The sequence below is a fragment of the Lemur catta genome, chromosome 3 (genome assembly GCF_020740605.2).
Source record: "Lemur catta isolate mLemCat1 chromosome 3, mLemCat1.pri, whole genome shotgun sequence".
NCBI lineage: Eukaryota > Metazoa > Chordata > Mammalia > Primates > Lemuridae > Lemur > Lemur catta.
The window spans coordinates 93117189-93141250 of record NC_059130.1 but is presented as its reverse complement, the minus strand read 5'-3'; the positions used below and the strand labels follow the sequence as shown (position 1 = coordinate 93141250).

At 36.7% G+C, this 24062-nt stretch overlaps 2 protein-coding genes across 2 annotated transcripts in view; one reads left to right on the top strand and one right to left on the bottom strand.

The window, feature by feature from the left end:
• LOC123634216 (zinc finger SWIM domain-containing protein 5-like) overlaps positions 1-8972 on the bottom strand; it is a 38467-nt gene extending 29495 nt beyond the window's left edge. The window contains exon 1 of the mRNA XM_045545575.1: positions 8954-8972. Within this exon, the coding sequence (XP_045401531.1) occupies positions 8954-8972 (19 nt within the window). The remainder of the gene's footprint in view (positions 1-8953) is intronic.
• Positions 8973-22211: 13239 nt separating this feature from the next.
• LOC123634215 (small integral membrane protein 14-like) lies at positions 22212-22584 on the top strand. Its single transcript, XM_045545574.1, has one exon. The coding sequence runs from the start codon at positions 22212-22214 to the stop codon at positions 22509-22511; it is 300 nt and encodes a 99-aa protein (XP_045401530.1). The 3' UTR covers positions 22512-22584.
• Positions 22585-24062: the final 1478 nt, after the last annotated feature.

Genomic DNA, 24062 nt, shown 5'->3' with positions numbered 1-24062 from the left:
TCATGGGAAATGTGTCCCTGTGTCCTAAAAACAAGGGTATAGCTATTGTCAATTATCAATGAAATAGCACTGTAACATAAATTTAAAAGGTTTTGGAGTTAGTTGAGGAAATTGAACCACCATTTATAGTGCTGTTTCTCTGGAAAAAAAACTTTTAAACTAAATATGGCATATAAAGCAATTGTTTAAAAATTGTGCATGCTCTGTTCAAGTGTATTCTAAAATGTCTATTCATAAGAAAAGAAAAAGATGGGTCCTTTAAAAATATTAGACTCAGGCTTGGAAAGAGCTGTGGGTCTTAGAGAAAAGTTAATGAATAATCTTTTGTGTCTGATGCCAATTAGTTTTTATAGCAGTTCCAGGGCTTCAAAGGACAGGAAGTGGCACAGAAGAATTCAAGAGAGATTTTTCATCCAGAGTGGAAAAAGCAGCAGAGGGTAATCCTAGGAAAACAGTGCATATGTAAGAGAATAATTTCCTTTCTTTTTGGTTTAGATTAGAAAAAAGAAAGATGTTGGGGGGCAAGCAAAACGTGAACTAGGACACCAAAATAGGAATAGCCTCTAGTGACAGCCAGTAGTGGAAGAGCCACTAAGAATAGTACTTTCTCTTAGCTTCTCATTACTACAAATGAGAAGAAAAGTTATAATTCTTATTAAACCAAAATAAAAACCAAGATTAAATCTCAACAGTGGAAGTCTTATTCTCTACAAGTGTGCTGAGGTGTTTTATTCGATTGTGCTATGAATTGTGTGTGTCAGGTTGCATACTGACTATTCCAAAATAGTTATTTATACCTCTATATTGGGACACTTCTAAATTTGAAATTCGTACATTCAAGTGCCTACCTGATGTGAACATTTAGATGCTACACAGGCAAATTATACCTAACATACCTGTACTTCTTATCTCAATCAGCTGCCTTCCCCTACCCCTACTCCTCGTACAGCTTCCCTCTAAATCTGCTGCTCCTTCTAATCTTCTCCATCTCAGTAAATGGCATCACCATTCACCAAAGTACTCAACCCAGAAATCTAGGAGTTACCCTTTGACTTTTCCTTTTCTCTGATCCTTCACATACAATCTATAATCACACAATGTTGATTTTACTTCCAAAATATTATTGTATTCCTTTCACTTTTCTCCACTGCCAAGCCCTGATCATCTATTGCTTAGACTACTGCAAGAGCCTCTTAACTGTTTTGCCCACTCCCACTCTTGCTGTTGTCTATACTGATCCATATTCTATTCAATAGCCAGACTGATCTTAAAATGTAAATTAAATTAGATCAAGTCTGCAACCTAAGGAGTAGAAAAAAATATTTGCCAATAATATACATCTGATAAGGAGTTAATATCCAGAAAATATTACAAGTCAACAATGAAATAACAAATGACCCAATTTAAAAAAGGGCAAAGGACTTGAATGGCCAATTTTCTAAAGAAGATATATTAATACAAATGGCCAATAAGCATCTGAAAAGATGCTCAACACTACTATTGTAAGAGAAGTACAAATCAAAACCACAATGCGATAATCATCTTACACTCAGCAGAACTACCACTATCAAAAGAACAGAAGCAGAACCACCACTATAAAAAGAACAGAAAATATAAGTGTTAGTAAGGATGCAGAAAAATTGTAACCCTTGTGCACTGTTAGTGGGAATGTAAAATGCTACAGCCATTATGGAAACAGTATAGCAGTTCCTCAAAAAAATACAAATAGAATTACCACAAGATCCACCAATCCCACTTCTGAGTATATATCCAAAAGAATTCAAAGTAGGATCTTAAAACAATCCCATGTTCATTGCAGCATTATTCACGATAGCCAAGAGGTAGATGCAACCCAAATGCCCACTGATGGATGAATTGATAAAAGAAATGTGGTATATATACACAATGGAATATTATGTAGGCTTAAAAAAGAAGAGAATCCCATCACATGCTACAACATGGATGAGGCTTGGAGACATTATGCTAGGTGAAATAAGCCAGTCACAAAAGGACAAATATTGTATGATTCCATTTATACAAAGTACCTGAGGTAGCCAAAGTCACAGAAACAGAAAGTAGAAAAGGGGTTCCTAAGGGATGGGGGAAGAGAGAGGGGAAATCGGTGTTTAATGAATATAGAGTTTCAGTTTTGCAAGATGAAAAAGTTCTAGAGAACTGTTGCATTAGAACTTGAATATACTTAACACTAATGAACTTTAAAATGGTTAGGGTGGTAAATTTAATGTTATGTGTTTTTTTTCACACAAAAAATTAGATCATGTCACTGATATTTTCTAAGGGTTTAGTGTTATAGGAAGAATTGATGGATATTATTTGTCAAATCTTAGATTTCATTATCTATGCTTATGGAATGCCTTAACAGCTTAAACCATGTGATTTATAGTCTCCAATTATACTCTGACATGTCTTGATTTTTTTTAAAAAACTGTCTTTTATCTTCAGATATATGTATACTAAGAATTAAGATTAGTTAACTTACTAATAATAATCCTGATAAGAAAAATGCAAAGACTATAAACCACCTTTTTCTTTGACTTTTAATCTTCTATTATCAGAAAAACTAATTCTCATTGCCCTACTCCTTCAACTCATCTACTTCCTAATGGTAGACATTTTCCAGGAATTTTTGGTTGTATAGCTGTCTAGGTTGGAAGGACTTCTCAATGTGTGAAGTCTTAGTAGGACTTTCTTACTAAATATTAATAGAAAAATTTAAAAATAAGATACATAACTTATTATTTAGATAACCTTGAAACACTGCAGTTCACAAAGGGTCATAAAAACCAACACTTCCTTCTAGCAATCTTCATTAATCTTAAATCCATAATTTATTTCATATATTAAATAATACATCAAATTTATAATACATCAAATATAATTTATCATAGTTTCAACATTTAATAGAGAAAATAAAAACAATTCAGTTCAGGATGAATTAGCGGCAGGTTCTGCCCCAAGGTTGTGACCCCCCATGGCATCTTCGCTAGCCCACACTGCCCCTGCAGTACTGTTAAACAACCCCTTGCCCATCACAGGTACCATATTAAGGGCCTCATATGTGCTAATTCAGGCACCCAGCAACATTATGAGGCTGAAAGACAGAGTTGGGATTCTCTTCTGAGAAGCAGGCAACAAAAGGATAATGTGATATGTGTGTTCCAGGGGAAAATAAATTGTGATGCTTCTGAACCCATGGGCAATTAACAAGGCAGTTTCTAGCTACTCAGTGTACTTTCTAAAGTCAGGAAAGCTTTCATAAAAACAGAGAGGGGAGGGACCAAGATGGCAGACTAGAAGCAGGCTACACATGCTGCTCTCATGAAGAGGATCGAAAGTTGTAAGTAGATGCCCACCTACAGAGGGATCCTCTTGGTTGAGAGCATTGTAAATCATCAGAGAAGCAAGGGGAGACACTCAGAATAAGGAGATAGGGATAGGCAGATCCACTCGCCAAGATCCGAAGGTACCTGGGGAAGACACCTGCACATGGGGAAGGGATAAAGGAGAGAACCTCAGGGCCCCACGCTCTCCATGCAAACACTGCAACTCAAGCTGTGAGGGGCTTCTCACCATTACCGCTGACCTCCACACTGATCAGGGAACTGCTTGGAGACTGTATAGTAAAGTTGCATCAAAAAGCAGAGGCTCAGTAGGACCCACTGGCCTCTGTTCCAGGGTTGCTGTGGCTGTTGCCACTGTGAGCTCTCCGGTCCAGAGCACTTGACCTACACAGGGATCGGATGTACTGCAGCTTCCTCCACATCTCCCTGTGTTGGGCTGGGGAGGGAGCAAGAAGAACAGACACTCTCGCACACCCATGACTTGGAGCCAGGCACTCCCCTCAACCAGGGAAATCGAGTGGGGCGGGCACACACACCACTCGAGAGGTCCTACAGTGGCAGCCCCAGCAGGACCTGTGTGAGGAGAGAGCCCGAACCACCCAGCAGCCCACCCCATGCGGCCCTGTGTGTCAGCCAGAACAGGCCTTCCCATCCTGCGCACATCCCTACCAAGGGCCACACCCCTGTAAACCCACGCACCAAGCATAAGTCCACGTCCATATGAACTTGCATGCCAGCCAGCAGGCCACGCCTCCACAGACTTGCACACTGTGTGGCTGGCCATGCCCCTAGCCCTGTGCATCAACAGGTGCGCCACACTCCTGCAGAACCCAACACTCTGCGGCAGGTCGGCAGACCATGCCTTCCGGTCCCACATGCCCTGTGGGTAATGCCCCTGTGCCCTGTGCACCGATCACCAAACAAGTCCCCCACCCAGTGACCTGTGGCAAGGTCCATGCCCCCTCAGACATGCACACTGGTGGTGAGCCATATCCCCTGGCCCTGCACACCTGGCTGGTGGACCACACCCTCAGAGCCTGAGGTCCAGCTTTCCACCACAGACGCACTAGCCACAAGCCACCCCTGCTGCATACCACCATTACACCAAGACCTGGATGGAGCGAATGCCCACAGCCCTGACACCTGTGGCCTCCGTCTAGATGGTCTCACCAGGCAGCCACTACCACCACTGCAAGGAGACCCAGGCGGAGCAACCTCCTACAACACTGGCCTCCATGGAGAGGGACTCATCCAGCCCCTGTCTGAGCTTCCAACAGTGGCCTTGGGACCAACCCACCACTCCACAAGAGGATCCCCAGCACTGGCTTGGACTGTGACAACCACAAGGGAATGGGACAATGCAGAACAGCTATACTACAAAATTGCACTACATCTGCCCCTTTCCTACTGGATCAATCTTCCAAAATAGAACAAGAAAGCGACATCTAGGGACCTCTCCTTTTGCTCACTAAAGAGGAGAGTTCCCAGCAAAGAACAGGAGCCCTGCAAATCTATCTGCCCTGAACTAAGAGAAGAGGTTTCAGATGAGAAGAAACCTGCAAAAAAACTCTGGTAACATGAAAAAAGAAGCCAATTTGACATACCCAAAGAATCACAATAGACCTATAGCAACAGACCTCAACCAAAAGGAAATTGTCGAAATGTCAGAAATGGAATTCAGAATATGGATGGAAAATAAGACGAATGGAATTGAAGAGAAAGTTGAAAGCCAGCATAAAGAAGCTAAAAAAATATTTAGCTTGAATGAATGAAAAAAATGAAAAAGGCGCTAAAGAGGTAGACAATGTAAGAAAGGATATAACAAAATTTAAAGAAATGAGACTCATTTAGGGAACTTCAAAATATACCAGAACGCTTCAAAAACAGACTTGACCAAGCAGAAGAAAGAATTTCAGAGCTTGAAGATAAGCTTTCAAATTACTCAGTTAGACAAAGATGCAGAATACAGAAGAATGAACAATCATTCACAGAGAAATATGTGCTTATATAAAGTGAGCCAATATATAAATTATAGGTATCACTGAGGGAGAAGAAGCAGCAAAAAACATGGAAAACCTATTCCAGGGAATTATTGAGGAAAACTTCCCTGGTATTGCCAGAGATTCAGATATCCAGATACAAGATGGTCATTGAACACCAGGAAGATTCAGAGCAAACAGAACATCTCCAAGACAAGAACATCTCCAAGTCATCAACCTGGCCAAAGTCAAAATGAAGGAGAAAATTCTACAAGCTGCAAGACAAAAGCAACAACTAACCTACAAAGGAAAGCCTATAAAGCTAACAGCAGACTTCTTAGAAGAGAACTAACAAGCCAGAAGGGATTGGGGGCCCCATTTTTAATATTCTTAAACAGAACTGACAGGCAAGAATTTTGTATCCTGCAAAACAAAGTTTCATAAATGATAGAAAATAAAGACTTTTCCAGACATGCAAACATTAAGGGAATTTGTTACTACTAGACCTGCCCTATAGGAAATGCTCAATAGTGCAGTATACATGGAACAACACAACAGATACCCACTAGTGTAGAAACACCGAAAATTAAAGCTCACAGCTCTTATAAAACAATAGCACAAGATGGAAAACAAAATAACAAGGTATCATTCAGTATGATGAAGAGAACAGTACCCAAAATAAAAACACTAACACTGAACGTAAACTGTCTTAATGCTCCAATTAAAAGATACAGATTGGCTGAATAATCATTGCCCAAATATATTTTGTCTCTGAAAAGAACCCATCTACCTTGCAAGGATGTGCACAGACTCAAGGCAAAGGGATGGAAAAAAATATTCCACGCAAATGGAAACCAAAAGCAAGCTAATGCAGCCATTCTCATATCAGATAAAATTGACTTTAAATCAGCAATAGTAAAAAAAAAGACAAAGATGGTCACTATATAATGATAAAGGGGGCAACTCAGCAAAAAGTCATAATAATCATAAATATATACACACCTAACACAGGAGCTCCCAGATTCATAAAGCAAATTCTACTAGTGCTAAGCAAAGAAATTAACAGTAGCATCATAGTTGCCGGGAACTTCAACACCCCTTGACAGAGCTGGACAGATCATCAAAGAAGAAAATCAACAAAGAAATACTAGACTTAAATGGAACTCTAGAACAAATGGACTTAACAGACATTTACAGAACACTCTACCTGAAAACTACAGAATATAGACTCCTCTCATCAGCATGTGTGACACCTTCCAAGACTGATCATATCCTAGGCCACAAAGCAAGTCTCAGCAAATTCAGAAAAACTGAAATCATACCATGTATCTTCTGAGACCACAGTGGAATAAAACTAAAAGTCAATTCCAAGAGAAACTGTCAAAACCACACAAAGTCATGGAAATTAAACAACCTGCTGCTGAACGATCCTTGGGTCAATGGTGAAATGAAGATGGAAATCAAAAGCTTCTTTGAACTAAATGACAGAGAGGACAACAACTTTCAAAATCTACCAGATACAGCAAAGGCAGTGCTAAGGGGAAAATTCATAGCCTTAAATGCTTACATCAAAAACACAGAAAGATTACAAATTTATCAACCTGATGCCACATCTCAAAGAACTAGAAAAAGAAGAGCAAACACACCCAAAGCCAACAGAAGAAAAGAAGTAACAAAGCTCAGAGCAAAACTACATGAAATAGAAACCAACAAAACAATATAAAGGATCAATGAAAGAATGTTGGTTCTTTAAAAAGGTAAAATTGATAGACCACTACCCAGATTAATCAGAAATAGAAAAGAAAGGATTCAAATAACCTTAATCAGAAATAAAAAAGGAGACACTACAACTGATACCACAGAAATACAAAATATCATCCATTAGTACTACAAAATTCTCTACGCAAACTAGAAAACCTAGAGGAATGGATAAATTCCAGGAAACACATAACTTTCCAAGCCTGAATCAGGAAGAAATAGAAATCCTGGACAGAACAAAAAGTGAAAGCTATGTAATGAATATCATTGATGTCTTCCTTTTCTAACCTGAAATTCAAATACTCTCCTTCTACAATAAAAGGAGTCATCCCTGCAATGAATTATTAAAGTAGTGAATACTGAAAACCACTGGAATTTTAAAAAATCTAACTTTAGTCATTAGTCTCAATATTCTTACTTACAAAATTCCTGAACAAAGATGCTAACCAAAAAAACTGCCATTTAATTTGATTTTCATTCAAACTAGGCAAAAATGGAACATACCTCAAAACTACAGAAGCCATATATGAAAAACCCACAACCAATATAATATTGAATGGGGAACTGTTGAAAGCATTCCCCTTAAAACTAGAACTAGACAAGGGTGCTCACTGTCACCATTTCTATTCAACATAGTACAGGAAGTCCTCACCAGAGCAGTCAGGCAAGAGAAAGAAATAAAAGGCATCGAAATTGAGAAAGAGAGGGTCAAACTATCCCTGTTTGCTGATGATATGATCCTATGTATCTAGAAACCCTAAAGACTCAACCAAAAGACTTCTAGAATTGATAAATAAATTCGGCAAAGTCTCAGGTTACAAACTCAGTGCACACAAATCAGTAGCATTTCTATATACCAGTAACAGTCAAGCTGAGAATAGAAAGGAGGCCATTGTGAGTAGAGCATGATGAGCTAGTATGACAGTAGTAAGAGAAGTCAAAGGGGTAATGGAAGGAGGGGGTGACAGATTAGGGAGAGCCTTGTAAATCATTGTATGGAATTTGGCTTTTACTCTGAGTGAAATGAGTCTTTACAGAGTTTTAAGCAGAACACGGTCATTCTGGCTGCTATGTTGAGAATATACTGCAGTAAGGCAAAGGTAGAAACAGGGAGTCCAGTTACATGGCTACTGTAAATATTTAATAATTCAGGTGAGAGATCATGCTGGCTTGAATTAGGGTGGTAAGAATGGAAAGAGTCAGAAGCTGTTCCTCCAACATTGGGGTTTACTTTCTTACTAATCTTGTTCCTAGGAAACTATCTGAACATATACTCCTGCAAATATGAAACATGTACAGTTGACCCTTGAACAATATGGGTTTGAACAGTGTGGGCCCACTTATATGAGGAGTTTTTTCAACAAAATATAGATCAAAAATACAGTATTCACAAGACAAAAAGAAAAGAAGAAAATACAGTAATCTTAGGTTGCAAAACCCATGCATGTGTAGGGCCAACCTTTCCTATAAATGGGTTCTACAGGGCCGACTGCAGGACTTGAGTACATGTGGATTTTGGTATAAGCAGGGGTCCTGGAACCAATCTCCCCTGCCTCTCCCATATACCCAGGGACAACTGTATAAGATTATTAATTTACAGCATTATTTGTAATAACAAAAGAATAGAGACATCCCTAATGTCCATCAATAGGTATGGTACATTTCCCCCAAATTCCTCCCAGGCTTCTTTGCAATCTGACTGTGCCACTCCTTCCATGAAGTCAGTCTCTATTCCCTTCCTCTTTGGATCTGGGAAATCCTTGTGACTTGCCGTAACCACTAAATGCAGCAGTTGGGCCAGTTTTAGAGATGACATTAGAGAAATTACAGCTTAAAAGGTACGATAGCTCCTACCTGTATTCTCTTGGAACATTCCCTGACACAGTCACGTAAGGATGCCAGTAAAGCCTACTGAAGGATGACAAGCTATATGCAGGAAATCATGGCACTCCACACTCAGCCAGCACCAATTATAAGACACATAAGTAAGGCCACCTTGGACTTTCTAGGCCAGCACATCCTCTAGTCTGAATTCAACTGCATGAGTGATCTCAGGTGAAACTAGCAGTGGAACCACCCAGCCAACTCATAGAATTCTAAGAAATAACAACCTTTGTTGTTCTAAGCCATTAACTTTTGAAGTGGTTTATTATGCAGCACAGGGTAAAAAACTATAGGAGACTGGTAAGATCAACTATTTTTATATAGCCACAGAACGGTGTACAATGTAACCATAAAAAAAAAAAAAAAGAGGACTACCATTATGTACTGACATGGAGTGACCCGCAGCTTTTATAAAATATTATAGGTAAGTTAAAAAACACACACACACACAAATAAGGAACATAATAATGTTTACAATGCCATTATACTTACATGCTACCCTATGTATAAGAAAGGAGAGCTAAAAAACAAACAAACACTGGACGAATAAACTAGAAATGAATAGAAACGGTTACCCAGAAGTATGTTAGTGTTGGGCTGGGACGAATGGTGTGTCAGTGAAAGAGATGTGATTTAAATGTATGAGTATAGTTTTATAAACTTTTCACTTTTAAACTATATAAATGTTTTACATATCAAAATTAAATTGAAAAGAAAAAGAACCTGAAAACTTGAAACAAATACCTATCTATCAAATATTTAACATAACAAATGGCATTTAAAAATGAACCCTTGTTTATCCTTAGTATTAATAGGATATAACCTAAGGAAAAAAAAAGAATTGCATACTAATACTAATCTTTACCTTGAATCATACAGTATGTTTTACTGTTAGAAGTAATATTGGTATTGAATATTGTTTTATGTATATTATAAATAAGATTTAAATTCCATTTTGTGTACATTATAAATAAAATAAGCAATACTATTACATGTAGTAGTATTTAAGGAAGCTGAAAAGTCATTAGTAGCAGACAGATTGGGAAAAGAGACCAGAATTTGAAGTACCACTGAACCAGCAGTGAGTTTATCCTTTTTTTTAACCCTCTAGTATACCCAGCCTAAATTCAACACATGAAAAAAGCCAGCAGTGAGTACTAGGGTGCATACAGAGAGAGCTCCAGGAAAAGCTTTTCAAGGAGTGGGGAAAGGAACTCCTAATGCTCAGAGAGAGTGTGTGAAAAATCCCTCATTTTTTTTTCCACTTTCTTTTCTCCACTCTCCTATATCCCAGCACCCAAGCAATCCTACAGTGATGGCAGTGAAGGCAAAGGCAGCAACACCAGTGGCAATAGGAGTCATCAGAAGTCAAAACTCTGAAAGAAGGAGACATTCCTTTCTGTTTAGTGAAGCTGTGGTTCTAAGAGGGTGAAGCCAATTCCCACTGTCTTTTCCCCTTTCTATTTTTCTGCTGCTTGGACCCAGATATGGAAGTATACAGTCCAGAAAGGGGTAACTAGTTTCCTAAGTTTCTGGTGGGAGAACAGAAAAGGGAAGCTCCAGGGTACCAGAAAGTACTAGGGACATTACAGAGATGAAAGAACTCAGGAGAGGAACCCCATAAACTCATTTATGAACTCCTGGGCTAGCCTAAGCTAAAAAACATGTGAACCTGATCCCATTCAGCATACCAGTGACTCTGAGAACTGAACTAAGAGACTGATACCCAAGTCCCAAGTTTGGCAATGAGTGACACACACACAGTGGCTTAAAAAACAGAACTGACATTGGAATTATAGCCTCCAGTAGCCAGGTTGAAACTTGGGGTCTGAACCTAACCAGGTAGACTGCCTCTTAAAACAAGGACTATCAATATGCTCAATAAGATTTACCAAGAACCATCTGACTACAAAAATTTCACTTCAAATATAATGATATAGATTAAAAGTAAAAGAATGGAATATATATATATATACACATACACACACATATACTATGTAAACACTAATCAAAATAAAGCTGGAATGCCCATTGTAATAGGAAACATAATAGACTTTGAACAACAAAAAAACACAGATAAAGAATATTATGTAATGCTAAAAGGGTCAATTCCCCCCACCAAAAAATCCTAAATGTATATTCACCTAACAACAGTGCCTCAAAATACATGAAGCAAAAAATAAGAAGAGCTAGACAAATTCACAATTATAATTGGAGATTTCAACACTCCTCTATTAGTGATAAACAGAACTAATAGAGAGAAAATGGGTAAGGATATAGACAAATGAACAATGCACCAACCAACTGGATGTAATTAACATTTATTGACCACCACCCAACAATAGCAAAATATAAATTCTTACTGAGTGCACCTGGAATATTCACAAAGATAGTCCATATCCTGAGTTACAAAATAAAACCTTAACAATTTTTAAAGAACTGAGAAATCATACAAAGTATGTTTTCAGATCATAATGGGATTAAATTAGAAATCAATAATAGAAAAATAATAGGAAAACCTTCAGACTCCTGGAAATTAAACAACCCATTTCTAAATAATCCAAAGATTAAAGAAATCTCAAGGGAACTTAATGAAAACAAAAATACAACATACAAAAATATACAGGATGTAGCTAAAGCACTGTTTAGAGAAAATTTATAGCATTAAATCCTTGTATTATAATAGAAAAGAAGATCTCAATTCAATAATTTAAGCTTCCATTTAAGAAACTTGAAAAAGAAGAACAAAATAAATCCAAATCAAGCAGAAGAAAGGAAATAATAAAGATAAGACCAGAAATAAATGAGAGTACAAAGAGAAAAACAACAGAGAAAAATCAGTGAAGTCACAAGCCAGTTTTCTGGAAGATCAATAAAAATAAACATCTGACAAAGAAAAAAAGAGAGAAGACACAAATTACCAATTTCAGGAATGAAAGAGGGGATAACACTACAGACCATGCAGACTTAAAAGGATAATAAAGAATTATACACATACAAATTCAACAACTTCTACACATACAAATTCACATATAATTCTACACATATAAATTCAACAACTTTGATAAAATGAACTATTAATAATTTCTCAAAAACTCAAACTACCAAAACTCACCAAAGATTAAATTCATAATCTGAACAGTCCTATATTTACTAAAGAAATTGAATATGTAGTCAAAAACTTTCTGAAAAATAAATCTCTAGTCACAGGGGGTTTCATAGGCAAATTCTTCTAAATATTTAAAGAAGAAATAATGCCAATTTTATACAACTTCTTTCAGAAAAAAAAAGAGGAGGAATACTTTCAAACTCATTTTATGAGCCCAACACTATTACCACCTATAAAACCAGACAAACACAGTATTTAAAAAGAAAAGAAAGAAAACTACAGACCAATATCCTTCACGAACACAGACACAAAAATTCTCAACAAAATATTAGCATATTGAATCCAGAAATGTATACAAAAAATAATACACAACAACAAAGTGGGCTTTCCCCTGTAAACATAGGCTGGTTCAATATTTGAAACTCAATTTATGTAACCTACTATATTAACAGTCTAGAGAAGAAAAAACATATGATCATACCATTTGACAAAGAAAAAAGCATTTGACAAAATACAACGTCCATTCATGATTTCAAAACAAAAACAAAACTCTTAGCAAACTAGGACGAGAAGGAAATTTCCTCAACCTGATAAAAGGTATCTACAAGAATCTTCCATTTAGAAGCATGCTAAATGGTGAAAGACTCAGTGCCTTCTTCCTAAGATCTGGAACAAGGCAAGTATACATTCTTACCACTTCTATTCAACACCATACTGAAAGTCTTACCTGGTGCAATATGGGAAGAAAAAGTAATAAAAAAATACAGATTGGAAAGGAAGGTATAAAATTATCCTTATTCAAAGATAACATGATTGTCTATGTAGAAACTCCCAAAGAATTTACAAAAAGTATACTTAGCAAGGACTCAGATACAAGATCATCATACAAAAACCAATCATATATCTTTACACTAGCAATGTACAAATACAAACAGAAATTAAAAAAAAAATAACCAATTATAATAACTTCAAAAAGTAAAATATTTAGGTGTAAGTCTAACAGAACACATACAGGATCTGTTACACTGAAAACTACACAATAGTGATAAAAGAAATCCAGAAAGACCTAATAAATTGAGAAACCTACTGTGTTCACAGATTGAAGAGTCAACATAGTAAAGATGTCAAATATCCTAAAACTGATATACAGATTTAATGCAATACCAATCAAAATCTCTGCAGATTTTAATACAGATAAGCTAATTCTAAAATTTATATGGAAAGGCAAAGGAACTAGAATAGCTAACACAACTCTGAAAGGGAATAATAAAGTTAGAGGAATCACATGGACTGACTTTAAGAATACTATAAAGCTACTGTTATCAAGACAGTGTGGTAATGGTGAACGGATAAATACATAAATCAATGAAACAGAACAGAGTCTAGAAATATATCCACAAAAATATGGCCAATAGATTTTGACAAAGATACAAAATCAACTCAATGGAGAGAGGACAGTCTTTTCAACATATAGGATTGGACACTATATGAACACTAAACATTGAACACTGACATGCAAAAAGAAATAAACTTCAATTTAAACCTCACATTTTGTACCAAAATTAACTCAAACTGGATCACAGTCTAAATATAAAATGTAAAAGTATAAAACGTTTAGAATAAAACATAGCAGAATATCTTTGTGACCTGGGATTAGGCAAAGAGTTTTTACACATGTCAGCGAAAGCACAATCCATAAAAGAAGAAACTGATTAAGTTGGACTTCATTAATATTAAAAACTTTTGCTCTTACAGAGACACAGTTAAAAAATTGAAAAAATAATTAAGCCACAGACTGGGAGAAATATTTGCAAGACAAATATCCAACAAAGGACTTGTACCTAGGATATATAATGAACTCTCAAAACTCAAAATAAGAATACAAACAACCCAATTTAAAAACAGGCAGAATATTTGGATACTTCTTCAAAGAGAATACACAAATGGGCAAATAAGCACATAAAACGATGTTCAACATCATTAGCCCTTAGGAAAATGCAAATTAAAACCATGATGAGATACTACTACATACCTATGAGAATGGATAAAATAAAAAATTGACAATACCAAGTGCTGATGAGGATGCAGAACAACCGAGACTCTCATGCGTTGCTGGTGGGAATGCAAAATGGTACAGGCACTCTGGAAAAGCATTTGGCAATTTCTTATAAAGTTAAATATACACTTACCATATTACCCAGCAATCCCACTCCTGGGATTTCTCCCTAGAGAAATGAAAACTTATGTTAACAAAAAAACCTGGGTATCAATGTTTATAGCAGCTCTATTCATAATTGCCAACAACCCAAATATCCTTTAACAGGATAAACAATTTGTGGTACATCCATATAATGAAATACTACTCAGCAATAAGAAGGAATAAACTATAGATACATGCAACAACTTAGAGGAATACCAAAGGCTGAGTAAAAGAAGACATCTAGAAAGGTTACATACTATATAATTCCATTTATATAACATTCTCACAAAGATAAAACTATAGTGATGGACAACAGATCAATGGCTGCCAGCTTTAAGGCTGTGACTATAATGGGATAGCATAGAGGGTTTTTTGGAGTGATGGAACTGTTCTGTATTCTGATTATGATGCAGATTACAAGAATTTTTTTTTTTTTAATTTAGTGACAGGTCTGACTCTGTTTGTTGGTCAGGCTGGAATGCAGTGAACCAATCATAGCTCCTCAAACTCTTGGGCTGCAACCTCAAACTCCTGGGCTCAACTGATCCTCCTCCCTTAGTGTCCCGAGTAGCTAGTACTACAGGTGCATGCAGCTAACTTTTAAATTTTATTTTTTGTAGAGACAGGGTCTCTCCATGTTGCCCAGGCTGGTCTCGAACTCCTAACCTCAAGTGATCCTCCTGCGTCAGCCTCCCAAAGTGCCGGCATAACAGGTGTGAGCCACCATGCCCAGCCAGATTACAAGAATTATACATGTGTTAAAATTAATAGAACTATACTTCAAAAGAAAAAAGTCAACTGTATTATGTGATATTTTTAAAAATATTATTTATTTTTAAATTTGAGGGAACAAAGAAAAGAGGAAGATGAGCAAAGGAGACTAAGATGGAGCTACTGATGAGGCAGAAGAAAAACTAAGAGAGTATGGTATCCTAGAAGCCTCATGAAGAAAATGAATCAATAGAAATTTTTCAAAAGAAGATATAAGAATGGCTAAAAAACATATGAAAAAATGCTCAACATCCCTAATCATCAGGGAAATGCAAATCAAAACCACAATGAGATACCACTTAACTCCGGTGAGAATGGCCTTTATCAAAAAATCCCAAAACAACACATGTTGGCGTGGATGCGGAGAGACAGGAACACTCATACACTGCTGGTGGGAATGCAAACTAGTGCAACCCCTGTGGAAAGCAATATGGAGATACCTTAAACAGATTCAAGTAGACCTACCATTTGATCCAGCAATCCCATTGTTGGGCATATACCCAGGAGAACAAAAGTCATTCTATAACAAAGACACCTGTACCGGAATGTTTATAGCAGCACAATTCACAATCGCAAAGATGTGGAAACAACCCAAGTGCCCATCAATCCACGAATGGATTAGTAAACTGTGGTATATGTATGCCATGGAGTACTACTCAGCTATAAGAAATAACGATGATACGACATCTCTTTGGTTCTCCTGGAGAGAATTGGAACTCATTATATTAAGTGAAGTATCCAAAGAACGGAAAACCAAGCATCACATGTACTCACCAGAAAACTGGTTTCCCTGATCATCACCTAAAAGCACATTGGGGAAGGATACCAATTGGATATCAGACTGAGATGGGGGGTGGGGGTTGGGGGGAGGGGATGGGTGTATGCCTACATGATGAGTGCGTTGCACACCCTCTGGGGAATGGTCATGCTTGAAGGTGCTGACTCGGGGAGGTGGGGGGGGAGGGGATGGAGGTATGACTGCATGGTGAGTGCCAGGCGCACTGTCTGGAGAATGGACACGCTTGAGGCTCTGACTCAGGGGGATGGGCAGGACATGGACAATGTATATAACCTGAACTTATGTACCCCCATGATGAGCTGAAATAAAAAAATAAAAAAATAAAAATGCTAAAGGAAAAAAAAAAAAGAAAATGAATCAAGGATGAGAGAATCATCAACTGTATCAAACACTGCCGACAGTCAAGTGAGAAATGACAATTAGCAATGTATAGGTGACTGATGAGAACAGATGTGGAATAGCAAAGTAAACACTGATTGAAATGGGTTTAAGAGAAAATGGTAGGAGAGAAACTGGAGTTAACAAACATAGATAACTCTTAAAGTTCTGCTACAAAGGATAGTAAAGAAATAGGACAATAGCTGACAAAAGTAAATATTTTTTTTAAGAAGCAAGAAATAAATACATTTCTATGCTAATGGGAATATCCAATAGAGAATGAAAAGTTGATGTAGTCCAAATTATTTTGCACATGGCTTTTTTTTTTTTAGCACTTATAACTATTTGTTCACACATATACCTACCAAATGGTAATCATAAAGTCTGGAAACATAAGTCAAATATACATGCCAACATCTTTAATCTATTAAAAATATATAAAATAGAAATATCGATGTTTGCAGACTATAGACACCACACACACACACACACACACAAAACTGCATATATACATACTCATATTGACTATAAGCTCCTTGAGGACAGCTATCATGTCTTACTCATCTTTGTAGTCCTAGTACCTAAGACTATGTGTGGAATACAGTCAGTATTCCATTAAAAGTATATATATGCTGGCATCAAAATGTAAATATGAACACATCTGCATACTTCTCTCCTTTCATATTTCCTTCTGCCCCTCTGCTGCCAACCTAATGGACAAGTCCTGATACACACTTCTCAGAGGTGGTTTAACAATTCCATGTCCAAGATGCATCTTTTCTATCAATTATAACAAAGATACTCACAAAATGGCTATTCACTAGTTCTACTTTTTATCATACATTGTCATCTCAAGACATCTCCAAAGCTTACATGTTGCAAAATAGTGAACTTTGTCCACATTAAACAGATACTTTACTAAAAATGCACATATAGACCGACCATTATAATCTAAAGGCATCTTCTATATATGGAGATACTAGCAAAGAGCCCTTCCCTTCACCCTTCTTCTTCTTCCTCTTCCCCCACTCCAGTGACTAAGTACAGGACTAAGTCTAGCTCCAAGAGGTGGATTAACAAAGGTCACTCCCAGAAGACAGTCCTTCCTAAAAACTAACAAAAGGACATATATAAAGGAATTATTTAACTACCTCTATTTTTAACATACTTTGAGCATTAGGCTTTGTTTATCCTTTAATACACAGCAATATTAACTAAAATGCACATATAGAACAATGGTTAACTAATCTAACTCACCAGCACAGAACCCTTCTCTGCATACTTCCTCCTCTCCTCCCCCCACCACCCAGTGACAGCATACTCTCTAAGACATCAAGTTTAACAATTCCATTCCCCAAATGCAACTACTCCTCTGAAATAACAAAAAACACTTAAAGGGTGTTACTTTAGCCCTCTACGTTTAACATAGGCTTTGCACTTTTAAACATCTAGAAAGACCAGATGTTTCAAATAGGACTTAAGTTTTTTTCCACTATACACAGTAGCATTGAATGCACACTCAACAAAAGCTGTAATTTCAAAATGTCCTCTAAGTAGGAACATTCTAGCCTAGAACTCTTCCCCTTCTTACCCTCAACAACCCAGTGGGCAGGTCTAAGCATCTGTAATGCTTAGAGGGGATTTTAACAATTTCACTTCAGTATTTTTAAGGACAGTCTTTTCTATGAATTTTAACCCAAAGTCTATTTTAATCGAAACTCTGCCAGTACTTTTATCTAGAGGCCTGTTGCCATTTTTGTCTTCTATGAAATTTTTGTCCCAAGAAAGGCAGGATTACATTTTTTCTAACAGATTGAGTTGGTGTAGTGTATTCTTGGTTATCAAAATACTCACATAGCTTTGGGATTTTTCGATTGGTAAATATTCATGATGTGTGAAAAAGCATGATGCATACTGTACTATCTCAATCCCATAAAATTGGATGTTGTGTATGTGTCAGGATCTAGAAGGACACATCCAACTATAAATTGCTTGTGATTGTGTATGACTTTGTTCTTTGCTTCTTGTGTTTTTCAGTTTCCTATATTGTATATATTAACTTCTAAAAGAAACAAAGGTTATTTTAAAAACTTGAAAAAAAAGTATATGCTGAATGTCTAGAGTGTGTAATAAATAAGTCAGACTTAAAAAAAAAAAGATTCCTTAACTCCATTGGCTAGTTCTATGATAAATCAACTTCCTTTCCTTTGAGTATCATTTATAGTACAAAGTAACTCCCTGATTTCCTTGCCCACTCCTGACCCACCATATGACCATCCTTGGTTCAACACCATCCACATTTCTAGTATTAACTATGAACCTAGCTGAATTCTTCTCAGTTTTCACTGCTAAGAAATATAGTCCTTTTATTATAAATGTTCTGTGGTTTCTCCACATCCTAATGGGCACAAATGACATGTTCTGAATAACAAATGACAATATCTTTAATAAAAGAAAAAACACACCTTATAAACTTTAAACAGGACTAAATATTATGCCTAAAAACCAAAATTTTGAAAGTGGGAAATCCTAATTCAAAACATGGCTAAACTTCTATGTAGATATCAGTTTAGATAAAATGTCATATTAACTCAAGAAACAGCTTTCCTATAAACCACCTCCAATTACTACAAAGGAAAAGGGAAAAAATATATATATGTATATATAGCAACTTGCTATCTTTACTTGTAAATGTACAATTACCATCATAGGAAAGGTTTCTGCTTTGCAGAACTCAACTGTGCATTCAAAAACAGTTCTAAGAAAGGCCTCTAATCTGTTCCATTGTTAGTCAAGTGGTTTATACATGCAGGAAAAAAAAAAAGAAGAAGAAACCAGTTAGACATATATAATACACAGAGAAAAATATGGGGATAGGAAAAATCAGCTCAACAACATCTCCTATGTTTCTCTTTTCTAAAAATCTCTTCTGACTTTACCCCTTTCTCATCTTTCCCCTCTCCCACCCCCAAAAAACCAGGATCACTGCCAACCCCCACAAAAACCTTTAGGCCCCTCTCAAGCATGCAAATGCAATTTTCTACCCAGACAACACACTCCCTTTTTAACGAACTCCAAAAACAATCTGTGAATGCCCACAGAAGAGAAAAGAAGAAAATTGCAGTGAAAAAAAAAAAATACAAACAGAGATGTGGGGGAGGATCAAGATGGATATGGCAAGTCCAGAGTTTAAATAGACATAAAAGATAATGAAGGTGAAGGGATTGTAATCAAACAAAATGGTTTGTAGGCTATCATTTCATACAAATTAGAGTCAGAGTAATATATGAATATTCACTTGAATAAAAAATCATTCATTATAGGAGTGGTCCTTCAAGTGAAAGGATCCCTGTCAAGACCCAATGTGGCTGTCATTCTTTGTCCCATTTTGTAATTAAAAAACAAAAAAAAATTGAGTATAGATGGAAAAGAGAAAAAATAATGTTATATATGTATGAACCCCTAAAGCTGTCAAGAGCAGGAACAAGTTTATTCATGATGTAACCAAATACTATGTCAAAATCAGACATTCAAAGAGTGTTAACAAATGACAAGAGACACTTCAATTAGGCACATGATTCAGGATCCCTCCAGATGCACATTATAATTCAGATTTGAACAGTAAACAGAGTAGGCCATAGGGTAGGGTGGGAGGACTTGAAGAAAAACACAATGCAAAAAGGTCATCAAAATGAAAACTGTCTGCTTGCCTCACAATTTGAAGAGAAGTTTTATTGAAAAAAAAAAAAGCTGTAAACCAATTTAGGCTGAAATAATTACAACATTTTACAACCTAACCTCTTAACGGTGAATAGAATTCTTCTCCCTGCTTAAGGATCAAATTGGTTGGGCTCTACACTTATCTGGCACCATGCTGTGGGCTATTTCCTTTAATATATAACCAATCAAAGACCTATTCACGCTTTTGTGATCCAAAGCTTTGCAACTGCATATTCTAGAGCATCATGAAGTTTCTCTAAAAGGAACAGACAAAGCTATACACAGTGATAGCCTCCCTTATATAGCTAATATTCAGTGGCCCCCCATTTCTCAAAGGTAGACGTTGAATCCTTTTATAATACATCAAATACAGACACTTTTTCTTATATATTTCTCCTATAATATTTATACTAATTTTTTTCTTTCTTCAATTTTTATGAACACTTCATAAGATCAAAGCTGCTTAAGGGAAAGACAAAAGAAAACAAACGTGAAAATACATAATTGTTACAAACAGTAAAATAATCTATAAGTACTAACTCAAAATAATACCACGTTATCAGGCCTAATGATAAATGTCATTCAACTGAATACACACCTTAGCATAAATCTTTATGGAATGACTATTCTCAAATAACACATACATAAATACTATGACATTCTTAAATTTATAACTGATAGGTGAAAGTAATTTTACATATTGGCATACATGTTACATTGCACTATGTATATATAAGAGACTGAACATACAGGCCAGCACAGTGGTTCACTCCTCCTAGCACTCTGGGAGGCCAAGGCGGGAGAATTGCTTGAGCTCAGGAGTTTGAGACTTGCCTGAGCAAGAGTGAGTCTCTGTCTCTACTAAAAATAGAAAAATCAGCCAGGCATTGTGGTACACGCCTGTAGTCTCAGCTACTTGGGAGGCTGAGGCAGGAGGATTGCTTGAACACAGGTGTTTGAGGTTGCAGTGAGCTATGACGATGCCACTGTACTTTACCCAGGGCAACGGAGTGAGACTCTATCTCAAAAAAAAAAAAAAAAAAAAAACAGAGGCTGAACATATAGCCCTTTAGAATCTTCCTAACAAAATACATTAAGGCAACCAAGCTAAATTAAGGATTTCAGGATGCAAGGACATACATAACAGTAGTATATAAGTTAAATCCTACTTTCATTTATTTATAAAAGGCTCATCACCCATGGCACCCACATGGGAGTACAGAACACAAACTGAGCTAAATATTTGTTTATATTGAAAAATATATCTCTTTATAATAAATCTATTTCAATTTTATCACATTCTTTACAAATTAATGTTTTGTTCATTTTTCCCAATAACTCATGTTAAAACATGGCCAGGCATGGTGGCTCACACCTATAATCCCAGCATTTTGGGAGGCTCAGGCAGGAAGACTGCTTGAGGCCATGAGTTTGAGATCAGCCTGGGCAACATAGCAGGACTTTCACCTCCATAAAAATTTAAAAATTATCAGGACATGGTGGCATGCACCTGTAGCTACCAGCTACTTGGAGGTTGAGGCAGGAGAATAGCTTGAGCCCAGGAATTTGAGGCTGCAGTGAGCTATGGATTGTGCCTCTGTACTCCAGCCTGGGTGACAAGAGTGAGATCTTGCCTCATAAAAAGAGGAATAAAGTGTTGATGCATGCTATAACTTGGATGAACCTCAAAAACATTAAGCTAAGAGCACGAAGCCAGACATAAAAGGTCATATGCTATATGATTATTTTTATCTGAAATATCCAGAATAAGCAAATCCATAGAGACAGAAAGTAGATTAGAGGTTGCCAATGGATAGGTGGAGAGAGAAATGGGGAATGATTATTTCATGGATATGGGGTATTCTTCTGGGGTTATGAAAAAGTTTTGAAAAAGGTGGTGGTTACATAACATCGTGAATGCACTAAGTGCCACTGTACACTTTAAAATGGTTAATTGTGTTATGTGACTTTTACCTCAATAAAAAACAAAGGAAAAGCTGCTGTGTTTTTTTACATTCGCACTTAAAGTAGTGTATAAATGTTATATGTTCTGGGAAGAAAAGGGAGAGAAAAAGTGGAAAGTAAAAAAAAGATCATTGACCATACAAGGACACAGTGAGAAGGCACCATCTTATGAACCAGAGAGCGGGTCCTCACCAACACTGACTCTGCCAGTGCCTTGATCTTGGACTTCCTAGCCTCCAGATGTGTGAGAAATTTAAACAGTCAAGTAAAATCAAGCTGGGTAACCATGCCAGAAGGTGGATTCAATCCCTGTGAATGTGTTTATTCTCATGAGCATGTGATGAGAAAGCTGATCAATCTGCTGCTGCAGTCCCAGTCCTACTGTACAGACTCAGAATGTATTCAAGAGTTACCAGAACCCTCTGGTGATAATGGCATCAGTGTTACTATGATCTTGATAGCCTGGATGGTTATTGCAGTGATCTTGTTTTTACTGAGATCACCTCATCTAAGAGGATCCAGCCTACCTGAAAAGCCAGCTAGTCCTCATAACAGACAAGATCCACCAGCTCCTCCTGTGAACTAACTTTGTGATATGGGAAGTGAAAATAGTTAACACCTTGCATGACCAAATGAACAAAGGTGACCCAAGTACTCTTAACCCCACTGGAACTATTCTTCCTTTTGCATCTGCAATATGAGATGATACTGTGTTCATGAGCTTCTAGAAATTTTACTTTTAAGCTTCTTTTTGCTTCCTTTGCTACTACCATTTCTATTTACAGTATATTTGAGTAAATGATTATATTTTTTAAAGTTACATGGGCTATCTTTGGTTGCCCTAAACTTAAATACTCATTCTGTTTGTAACTGTGATCATAATTTTTGCAATGATTTCTGGCCTAATTGAAGGAAATTTGAAAGCTCTGCATTTAAATATTTTAAACAGTTTTGATAGGCTTTTATTTTTTTAATTTTTTAAAATAAATTAGGCTTCAGTGAGACTGTGAGGTTTTTAAATTGCTTTTTAAAATAAGGTGTTCATAAAATTATCTGGGGTTGTATGAGATTGTACAAAAGAAAATTATATCCACGCTGTATTTACATTTACCTTGGTAGTTTATTTGTGGGTATCTGTTTTCTCTAGTTCTCGGGAATATTTGGGATATTTTACAAATTACAGCTGAAATTTTTATCTTCCATTACAAGTGGCTTATGTGGTTAGGATAGGAGGAGAGAAGAAATGATTGTTTACTAATTTTTTTACTCCCATTAAAAATGTCTAATGTTAAAAAAAACTTTAAATAAACATGATTGACAAATATGGTGGATGATTTACAGTCCTTTATATGACATTGGTAAGCCACTGTACACTGGCCTTTACAAAGTTCATAAAAGGAGGAAAAAATTAATTCTTTCTGCCTTTGCCTGGTTTAATCCATACAGTAATAACTTAAGCTATAATTTATTTTTAAAATGAGTGCCTCTTGGGAAGCTTCTCTTCTATTCTAACACTTCCCTATTAAAATGAAACTATCTTAAAGCTGTATTAGGGCCAATTAGGTTACTGACATTTGAGTGCCTATATACTTATTCATTCTATTTTTTTTATTTGAAGAAAAATTCTGAGCCTTTTATTATCCCTCTGACTTATAAAAATTTTTAATGAGGCTGGGCGAGGTGGCTCACGCCTGTAATCCTAGCACTCTGGGAGGCCAAGGCAGGCAGATCGTTTGAGCTCAGGAGTTTGAGACCAGCCTGAGCAAGAGCAAGACCCCATCTCTACTAAAAATATAGAAAGAAATTAGCTGGACAACTAAAAATATATATAGAAAAAATTAGCCGGGCATGGTGGTGCATGCCTGTAGTCCCAGCTACTCGGGAGGCTGAGGCAGTAGGATTGCTTGAGCCCAGGAGTTTGAGGTTGCTGTGAGCTGGGCTGATGCCACGGCACTCTAGCCTGGGCAACAGAGTGAGACTCTTGTCTCAAAAAAAAAAAAAAAAAAAAAATTTTTTTTAATGAATTCTTGGTTTATTCCAAAGGAAAAGGAGGAAAGTGATAAAACAATCAAAGATCTTTTTCTCACCCCTTAATCTCACTTCTGTTTGGTAATGGGATGGATTGAGGTGGGAAGGA